Source organism: Cryptomeria japonica, chromosome 6 (genome assembly GCF_030272615.1).
Source record: "Cryptomeria japonica chromosome 6, Sugi_1.0, whole genome shotgun sequence".
Lineage (NCBI taxonomy): Eukaryota > Viridiplantae > Streptophyta > Pinopsida > Cupressales > Cupressaceae > Cryptomeria > Cryptomeria japonica.
This window is the reverse complement of record NC_081410.1, coordinates 578,373,504-578,384,595: the sequence shown is the minus strand read 5'-3', so window position 1 is coordinate 578,384,595 and position 11,092 is coordinate 578,373,504. Positions and strand designations below refer to the sequence as shown.

The 11,092-nt window shown below is 34.7% G+C and overlaps 1 protein-coding gene across 1 annotated transcript; it reads right to left on the bottom strand.

Annotated features, from left to right (window-relative positions):
• Positions 1-1,210: 1,210 nt before the first annotated feature.
• LOC131062940 (uncharacterized) lies at positions 1,211-2,663 on the bottom strand. Its single transcript, XM_057996684.2, has one exon. The coding sequence runs from the start codon at positions 2,602-2,604 to the stop codon at positions 1,435-1,437; it is 1,170 nt and encodes a 389-aa protein (XP_057852667.2). The 5' UTR covers positions 2,605-2,663; the 3' UTR covers positions 1,211-1,434.
• Positions 2,664-11,092: the final 8,429 nt, after the last annotated feature.

Sequence of the window (11,092 nt, the reverse complement as noted above, 5' to 3'; positions counted from 1 at the left end):
ATATGGCCAGTCTGTAGGATAGTTACCAGTATCCAGATTGCAAATCAGTATAGTAATAGAGGCAGTACCTGTGAAAAGTTGTAGAATACTTAATACTGTCACTTTCAGACTGTGAAACTGTGTAAACTCAGAAAGCTCCAAGCTTAGCCAGCAGCAGGGTTTCTTATTTTTCATTTAGACTTTTTTTATTGGGTTTTGTATAGCGATTGAAAGGGGCGTCCTGATATTCCCAGCTATCACAGGGATGTTGGGGATGCCAAGAGATTCCAAAAACATTTCTGCAGAAGAGGCATGTCCACGAAATGCACCCCAGTATGGCAAGACATCCTGAGGACGTTCTCTAATTTTTTGTCCGACTGGGGATGAGAAGGGGATATTCACCAGTCAGGGAAACTTGGGTAAAGACACTGGGATGCCTGTCCGGATTCCACTTTTAAAAAAGGAAGATTAAAATTAATAACACAAATCTTCATTCTCAGAATTCATTTATTTAGCAGCTATGTGCAATGTGTTTAATCTGTCAACGATTTCAAGTACATTGAATCATGACCAATTTCTCAAACAGGCTATCAGCTAGGTATAACATGGTGAACAGTCCATTAATACATAGAAGTTTGTAGCTTGTTCCAGCATTTTGAGGATATTTCCAGTTATGATTCATCTATTTTTGGATTTCTGTTATTCTGAATTGGAATATTCAATTTATTTTCTACAATCAAGTCTGAAATGGACGGTCTTGGCATCACTCCTTTAACCCCACACCACTCCTTACTATTTAGTTGGTCTTGGTCTACTATACACTCATTTTTTTCTTGGTAATTCACTATCTTAATTAAAAATCATAGAATATAATCTGAAACATCAATTCAAAACACAATTAAAATCTAAAAGCCTACCTGTTTATTAATTATGACTTCCCACAAATGATGTTTTGTGCTGTTATCCAATTGCTAATGAATTTTCTATGTGAATGCAAAAACCTATTGTTCTAATTACCTATTTTTATATATTCCGCGAAAAACTTTAAGAATGGTACCCAAACCGACTTGTGTGTTCTACATGGTATAACGTGAAACACAAAATTAGAAATTTTGTCAAAAGTTTGGGGGCTAAAAACTTGTTTGCTGAACATTGTGTGTAATTGTTCACTCCTTGCCCTGGCATAGTTCCCACTCCAAACATATTCACAAAAAATTTGATGACTTTGAAATAGTGAAAAACTTCTAAATTCATAAATTGCATCAAACTGAAAGACTGTAATTCAGTTTTTTTGACAATTGCTATGCATACCTTGCTGGACGAACAACTAGACACAAAATAAATGGCAGAGAGAATAACGACATTGCTCCTGTTGTTGAATATGGTGTCTCCAAGGATTTAAAATAGTCAAAGCCAACGCCTGGGTAGGAAGAGATGCCTGCCTTTTGCCAAAGATTAGATTTGTTGTGGTTTTTCGGTAAAATAACTTATTTTGGTTGATATCTTTGTGCAGTTGGGGGAACTAGAGATGGCATTTTGATAAATTGACAACAGTGTTTCAGATTCAGGATGCCCTTTTATAATCTTTCTAACAAATCTTGCTTCTGTCATTGTCAATACAGTCAAAAGAGAAAGGCCGAGATCATTCATGTCTTTGATTTTCTGCCAAACTAGAAACCTGGGCCTCATAGTCTTTTCCAAGCTGATTGCGCACAAGGTTGGGCGCTTGACTACATAATTTGCAGGGAGCTCCATAGTATTAACTCTAAACTTAATCTTTTCACCCATATATTCCTTAGAGTAACCAAGGAGTCCAGGGTTAGCCCGAAATACTTGCCAAGTTTCCTCGGCCGAGAGCCCGCAGAGTTTGAGATTTTCTATCTTGGCCTCTAAAGTTTCAACGCGGCTGGAAACCACTCTACTTAAAATAAATTTAAACATTTTGCTTTCTTTATCACCGCCCATCTTGTGAATGAGATCAATGTGTGCAGGCGTGAGAGAAGTGAGTAGCAGAACGCGCGGATTGATCATTACGAATCTGGCGGGCCCCGTCCCACGAAAACCCCATCCCTCCCATAAAGCAACCGAGGGCTTCAGTGTCTTCTCCAAGTTGGAACTGAGAAGGTACGATCCTCTTAACAGGGCTTTAACGAGAACATCTTGGGACTGAAATACATTTTGCAGAAACTCCATCGTGGGAAGAAGTCCGTTCTCGAGGGCGACGCCCAACATGTTGCTATTCCTCGTCAAAAGCTTCGTCAGAGTTTGACCCTCAAATCCGAAACCTTCCAGTAGTTTGATCTTGGGCTCCAAATTTCTTTCTGCGCTTAAGCAGATAATGTTGGGGTGTTTCCTCATTATATTGGCAATTTGGACTTGACTGAAGCCCCTTTCATCCAACATATGAACAAACTGCTCCACTTTCTCAAGGGTTTGAAGCCTCTGCAGACTCGGGTTGATTTTGAAGATCCGAGTGATGTCGGCCGTGAACATGTTGAATTTGGAGGAGACAAACTGAGAAAAGAGGCTCTGTGAATGAGCATTGGTAATGGCAAGGGTTGAGAACACATTGCGAAAATGGAATGGGTTCATAACAAACACTCTGCAGCAAAACATGGAGTTCATTGTAGAAATACAAGATAGTTTAGGGTTTCGGTAGCGTACAGAGGTTTGTAATCGTTCTTCTTCTTTAACTAAAGAGAATGGAAAGAGCTTACTTTATTTATTGATTGATTGATATTTATTGTATTATTTAGAGTAGTATATCTTAAAAAAATTATATATTATTTTTTGATATAAAATATAACATTAATTATCTAAATACATATAGAATGGAAGCATATTTGAAATTTATATTGGTTTCAAAAATTTGAGAAAATTATAAGTTTAATTATATACAACAATTAATTCTAATTATGAATTCATGTATCAAGTGTACTATTATTTATGAATAAAAATGTAACAAATAAAAGTTAAGTCGTGTGAGCAACCAATGTCAAAAATAGATGCAATCCATTCATTATGTTTTTGCAACTAAATTGAATCCCCTATTTTGTTTTGTTCTATTCCTCTTGTGTGGGCATTGACAAGATGGCTAATGTTAGAAGTGGAATCTTGCCTCGCTAGTTAAGAGGGTCACATCCACCATCACAACGTTGTAAGGATGGCCAAAAACCCAACTGGCATCTAGTGTGGCACCTACATCCTCTATTCCCAAAGTCATAAATATGAATTAGGGAACCACGACTAGCATAGTGTAAAGGCACCTAACTTACCACATAGGGAATTGCCTCAATGTCCAATTAGGGTTTGGCAATGCTCCACCTTTATCTAATATTTCTCTAATTGCACTTGAATATATAACACAACAATGGAAATATTGGATGTTTGATTAACCACAAGGAAAGAAATACCTATAAAGTAGTAACTAAAACTAGCATATTTTTGTCATTCCAAAACTGAAATAAGAGATATATTTTGTCTAGTAGTTGCTAGTGATTAGATAAGTTGATTTAGGTTTGGAGTAAAAACTGGTAATAATTGTGCACCATATTAAACATAAATAATTCAAATGACTTTTATTGTATCAAAGTGCAATGAAGAGAGAGTCTCAAGAATTGTAGGGACCTTTATATTTTTAAAATATTAAATTACATAAAATGCACTTAATCACACACATAATTAAGCATAAATTAAAGCAATTGCTCAAATATGTAATAATAGAGACATGATAATAGATTTCGACATAATGTCTAAGTATATAAGCCAAAAGATTAGACAAAACATGAGGAAATTGTTTCCTTTACAAGAAACCACAATGTCGAATACAATTAGTACACAAGTGCATTGTCAATGATAATCTTGATAGGAACTCCCAACATCTATCTCCCTCGAGCACACCACGAATGAGAACATTATCAAAGAGATTTTCCACTTAACTACAAAGCACTATACTTCCCCGAAATTCTTCCTAACATGAAAAATACCCGACCCTACATGAGAATGTTGGAACACACCAATATATTGAGGAGTGGGGTGCGAATTAGTATACTATATCAAATCTCGACCTTTATTACTTCTCAACCAAACATCACTTAATTATTAGAAGCATTAACCTAATTAACAAAAAGTGCAAGTGATGAATGCAACGACACAAAAGATCACAACACCAAATTTTACGTGGAAACCCTAGAAAGGAAAAACCACATGGTGAGTAAACTACTTGGATCTACCATCCAAATCTTGCCCCACAAATGAAAAAAATATATACAAATTGATTTGAAGGCACCAATCCTTATGAGACTTCAATCCATTCAACAATTACATTGTTTAAGGGCACCAAACCAAAGGAGATAGCAATCCCATCAACTTAATATTAGAGAGGCACCAACCTCATACACTACAAGAGGTGCCAACCTCACAACTTATTATATAATAGATGACAGACATACTACTATTTGAGATAAGATTAGAATGACATCATAAAGGACCTTTGTAATTCTACGTTGTCATTTTGATAGCCTCTATTCCATTCACTATTTTGCACTACATACACCATCTTTGCATCGAAACACACATCAGGATTCACATAGTCAAAACCTCATAATGATCTACTCTATCATAGATAACCTTTTCTATGAACCCATTCTTCTTTCTTTGGTAGAAACATTCTCTTATATATATGTGTGAATCTGCATTTAGTTTTACTCATAATGTTGTCTCAAATGAACTTGAAACATTGCAACCTTTCTTCCATGTTGGCCTAAAATAAGTTAGACCTACCATTTCATAGTTAGCCTTTGAAAAGTCAAATTTGAATAAGGAAATTATTGTTTAGCACGTTTAAACATTGACTATGGATCTCCTATTTTCATGACATAATGGATGCTCACAATGCACAAACAAGTTATAAGAAAATGATTGCTTGTATAGACCCATCATGAACACATGGCACCATCACACAATTTCATGAATACAAGATGGGGTCTCACCAACCTTTCTTTGAATGCATGCTAGCCACAAATATTTTGACATTGGGATGACATGTCACCAATTCACAATTCTGCAGTCTAAAAGATATGGTCCTATAGATGCCTTGCAGGTGTATGAGAACCGTTCAATTCACAAACACAGAGCCGACATGTCTTCATTCCATAGTTTTGCAACTATAAGTGATAGGTCCCACAAACATCTCACAAACTTGTGGAATATGTTTTATCTCTAAGATCAAATATCAATTGTTGATCAAGCCTATTAAAACATTAACCCTTCAACTTAGGAAATAGTATCATCTTTGTTCATCTAATAGTGTTGATAATTTCTAGGCAAAGCAATTGTGAACAACATGATCATAAAGGCTTAGTGGATAACTTAAGCAATCCTCTGCGATGAATACCAAGTCAACAAATAGATATAAGAAAAGTGCATGCACACAAAAACTAAGAACAAGAGTTTAAGAGCTATGGCAATGTGAAAACCTAATATGGCTAGATAGAGATTAAGAATTTGATTCTAGGGCCAAAACTGTTAGAGTTGATTGATTTGAACTCATCATAATTTGTGTGACACTATGCACAATATCTCCATACCATTATCCTACAAATGTGAGACAAGGGCAACCCTATGTAATAATTAAAATAGATAATGATAACACGTGTGACTTGGCATGACAACTTTTGTAGCACAAAAATGGTTCTACAAAAAATCTTGCCCTATGATGGACATCATAATAATAACTACCAACAATCTCCCTATAGCTCTGCAGACTTGACATCAATAACAACAATAACTGCCAATAATCTCTCCCTTTGTCATTGATAGAAATAAAACTTGAACAATAATGATAAACACAATTTTGGTTTTATTTCTTCATTTGCATTGTTCTCCCCCTTTAATGCATTGTCTATATCTAGCCCTATTTTTATATCTCTCCTCCTTTGACATCAACGATAAAAGGGCAAGCTTGAACTCTTACTTATAGGGGTGTATAATAAGACTTTGATAGACATCCCTTGTGCCAATAATCCATCTATTCAATTAGAGATGGGAATAAGGAGCTAACAATCCTAGCTTCTGCTTGAGAAACTCAATTTTTTCCTTGGGAATGGTTTTGGTAAAGATGATTGTAATATGATCCCTTGTAGCCACGTACTCCTATATAACTTCTTCATCAACAACTCTTTTCCTTAGAAAGTGATACTTGATTGATATGTGTCTGGTTTTTGAATGCATCATATGATTCTTTAAATTATTGAATGAACTTGTGTTAACACAAAGAATGGGGTGTTACAAATAAATGCTTTGTTGTCATTGATGTCAAATAGTATGGTCCGGATGGGTTTTGGTTCATACATCATCTAAGTTAGTTGTTGTGGTGGAGTGTTTATCGTTATATCTTTGGACTGGAGATTGCTATAGATTGATTCTATGGTTTGGTCATAAGCAGTTAGCATTGATAGTTGATCTATTTGGTTCAGTTGCTTATTGATGATGAAGATAGTTGGAAGCTTTATTTTTTGTGGTCCAGGTGTTGCTTGTTTTTCGTCCGAACTTTTGCAATTGTGGGATAATATGATTCATACATCTATTCGGGTTATGCTATTAGAATTAAATGTAACATATATTTTTGGTCTGACGATTGTGAGTGAAGTATTCTTTTTGTTCGATGTTGCTTGTTTGGGTCTGAATTATGTTCTATGTGTCATATTTTGGTTTGATTGTATATCTTGGGTTGGAAATGTGCATACACATTACAATATTTCTTTTGGCCGACTTGGTGAGGATGTTTTTATTTCAGATTGGTATATATGTGATGATTTTTTGAAAAGAAATATGAATATATATTTATGTGTATAATTTAGTAGTGAGTGTGTGTGCAACTTGATGTAAGGATGTCGATGTGATCATAATTGCTACATCAAAAGGGATTGCAAGGCAGAAGTGACAATTGATATAAGTGCAGTAATTCAAAGACTTGGAGATCCAGATATTTTAGAGTCGGTGCTATAACAGAGACTGTATTCAACATCTAAGATGCCTTTATTCATATAGTTCTTTTTCATAAAGTTGTAATGCTATATCTTGCCCTGTTGTAGTTAACATCAGTGCAAAAGTCCTCTTATTGTATCTTGCCCCAAGAGAAGTTAGCCTTGATTTCCAAGTGCAGAGCAGTTAGCTCCTTTTTTGTAAAACATCTCTATATTGGATTAAAACTGAGAGTTGGCGTTCACCGTGGTTTTTCCTTGTTTGGGTTTTCCATGTATAAAATTTTGGTCTTCTCATGTGATTGTTATGAATGATTTTATGATTTCTTCATTTGATTGTTTATGAAAGATTGTAGTGCAGAATCTTAGTTAACACTGATTCAACCCCCCCTCTCAGCATCCGATGTGTTCAACAATTGGTATCAGAGTAAGGTTCTTCTTGAGTAAGCTTAACCGCTCAAGGTAGATCCGAAATTTTGAACACTATGTTTGAAGAAGAGCTTAATGACATATATGCTTTAGAACAAGGTGATTGGGATGATGTTGAAGGAGTTGTTGTTATGGAAGGAGAGCTGAGATTTGCATTGGTCGATCTCGATGAGTGCAGATTCGAGTACAAGAAGGCAATTGAGAAGATTTCTTTCTTAAGGGGTTTATTGGACAAAGGAAAGAAGGTTGTTGATAAATATGAAACAAAGCTTGATGAAAGTATAGAGAATGTTCAAAGTTAGAAGAAGTGACAAAACTAGAAAAGGAATTCAACGATGCTAAAGATCATAAAGGAAGTAATGGCTTGAGTTTGAAAGGTGGAAAGGAGATTTAGAAATCTATCTTGTAGTTTAAGAATAAATGAAGAAAAAGTCAAGTAAATGAAGAATGCTACTAAAGATAGGAATAATTTCATGCCTGACCATAATTTCAGGATGCCTGTGATGAACTAGAAATCTCCTCCCGCTTCTTTCAAGTATTTATCTTTTAGAGGAAATTGTTTTTCATGTAGTCAAGTAGGGCACAAAGAAAATGAGAGTAGAAATTAAATAAGGGGTTATTATTTCAATGGGAATTGTCATTATTGTGCAACAAATTTGGACACAAGGCTACTGAATGTAGAAGTAGAATGAATATGAATAGAAATGTGATATTTTTCAATGGATATTGCTATGTTTGCAATGGATATGGGCACAAAGCTATTGATTGCGGGATGAATAAGAAATTCAGAAGAAATGAGAATGGAAGTACAATGCAGAATAGTTTGGTATGCTATAACTATAGTGTTGTTGGGCATATTGCAAAATTTTGTAAAAGCAGTAAAGGAAAGATTGTTGATCCAGAGAATGTAGTGGACTCTAGAAGAAAATGAAATTCATTGTGGGTAAAGAAATCTAAAGAGAGGACTAAAGGAAATATTGAAGCTAGTTCAACATTTTCTATGGATGCAGTTGCCTCTTTCGATAATTGACTCAGATAGCAGGGTCTGAGGGGAGCTTTAATGAAAACATCTTTTGACCCCTCTTGGTTTGATAGTGGGTTTCCTCTCAGCATGGTATATGTGTGTGAAGATTTTTTAGAGGTTTAGAGCATATCTTGTGGTTTGTATGTGATTCTTTATGATTTGGAAAATAATGTATCAACTTTTTTGAAAACCTAACTTATGTGATTTCGATCATTTGTGCACTTGTGACTTGAGAAGTGAAGAAGAGCGAAGGAAGAGAATTCAAGAAAAAAAGTGAGAAAAAGATTGCAAAGAAGTAATTTGGCAATATGGGAAAAATTGTAAGTATTGATCAATGATAAACATAGACCTGAATATGAATTAAAACCCTTCACTCCGACAAATGTAGATTTGGTTGGAGCATTTTTTGGTGTCAATAATCATATTATTCACAAGGAAAATGTTTTTCAGTACATTCATGTTGATCTAGAAGAATAAAATCATGAGAAGATTAATGCTTTCAGGGAGAATTATTTGGTTGACAATCCATAGACATTGAAGAGTAAGTTTGGCAACCTAGGGCATAGGGTTTCGAGCACTTGGAATTATTTTCTGATGATTAGCGATGAAGTTATAAGAATTGTTCTCAATAGAATTCATGGTGAGTTTATCTGGCTTGACAAACCACATTTGATTTCGAATGACCCGTGATGCAAATTGTGACAGGATTGTGCACGACCAGAGAAATACTAGTGCCAAAATCTATAAAGAATGTTGAGGTCAATCGTTTGACCAGGATAATTTTAGATGGAAGAGAATTAAAGATTGATACTATCAAGGATGTGGACATTAGGTATGCGACAATGGGGATATCTTATAAAGTCTATTAAAGGAACATAGAAGGTTCTTGTGCATCCACCGACGTGTATGTGGCTTATCAGATGGTTAAGGAGAATACAAAATATGATATGTGTGAGATTCTATGGTAGAAATTGTTCGACAACATCAAAATGTCAAAGGGTGAGATGTATCCATTCTAGTATGGTTCTCTGATTGTTTGTTTAGCATTCTATTTTTTGAATGCATTGTCTAGTGTTGAAAATGTTGCATGGAGAAACAACATGACAATTGGGTCATAGATTAAAATTTATTTAGATGGATTGGATGATAATTTGAAATTGTGTATAATTTCTTTGAGAAGCTCATAATTAATTTGATTTTGAGGAATCAGATTGGTATAGGAATGATATTGTATTTTTAGTAGACAAAGATAATTGCTTTTTGGAAGCTTTGGTTCTAAGAGTTTCTTGGGTAACTTTGTTACCATATGAAGTGTTTGAAGATGAATGTATGAGCTTAGTAGAAATATTACTGAAGATGCCAAAGGATCTGAATGCAGAAAGGTTTGGAACTAAAGAAGAGATTCTAGGAAGGTCTGGAGTGATGAAGCCTAAGAAAAGTGCAAAGAAATCAAGGAAGTTATTTGTTGAGGCATCTTCCTCTAGCTTTAAAATTCAAAAGAGTGGAAAAAGGGTTTTGAAGAAGGAGGACATTGAGTTGCAAACTATTGAGAGTGATGATGAAGGTAGAACAAAAAATTGCTCAGTGTGAGGAAGCAAAAAAGAAGTAGAAAGGTCTTGATGAAGTAATTGATGATGATGAACTTAAAAAAGAAAAGTTGCTTGAAATGATCAGGTAGCCTAGTGGAGTGTATATTGTTGGTAATTTGTATCACAATCATGTTTCTTATGAGCAAGATGCTATTGAAAAAGCATTTGTGAAGTACTTGGTTCAAAATAATTTGGTTGCTATTGATGTTGTTGATATTCTTCAAGAGGAGCTTGTAGAGATACTTGTAGAAAGAATGGTTGAAGGAGATGACAATGGTGCTATGGAAGGATTTACTAAAAGAAATTTGCAAGAAAGGATGACATAAAAGTGTAAGAAAGCACATCAGGTGCTAATTTTTAATTTAATAAATTTCAAGAAGTCAATGGAGGTTGCTAAAATGTTGTATAAATTTTGTTTAAGGTGTCTTGTTGCCACACAAAATTTCAAGGATGAAATTGATTGAATTGAGTCCAAGTTAGAGGAAATGGCTAAGGATTATAAAGTATCTATAGATGTTTATGGTAAGGAAAGAGAGAAGGCTCAGGAATTGCATGATCAATTAGCTTTGAGAAGGAGACATAGAAATGAGTACATGAGCATGTGTTGGAGAGTTGTGAGCTAACATAGACTTAAAACTTTTTCCTACTCAAGACTATTGATGGATATAGAAAATGTTGAAAAAGATACTAAAAATATAGAATCTTTTGATGATGCAGTGAACAAGTGTATTGACTATGAGTTTTAGAGAAGGATTCTTCCTGTTGCTACTCATTTCTGGAATGCATCAATGATCAAGTTGAAGAAATAGTTCAAAGATATTTGACCGCATAATTCTCAATGATTTTTTGTGTTTCTTTGGTTGAGCCTTTGTATTTGATGGCAAAGGGGGGGAATAATACTAAAAATGTTTTATATTTGATTTGGGAGGATAATACTGAGATATGAAAGAGTGTTACACTGTAAGGTGATTTTCTAGTTATGGGGAGTTTTGAGGAAAACATTTTTATTGTTTGTCATCAATGGAGATTGTTACAAATATATACTTTGTGTTGGCAATTGACACTCATCTAGTGTTTTCTGATGCTTG

Coding starts and splice junctions, on each gene's coding strand:
- LOC131062940 (XM_057996684.2), bottom strand. CDS start 2,604: ATGAACTCCATGTTTTGCTGCAGAGTGTTTGTTATGAACCCATTCCAT.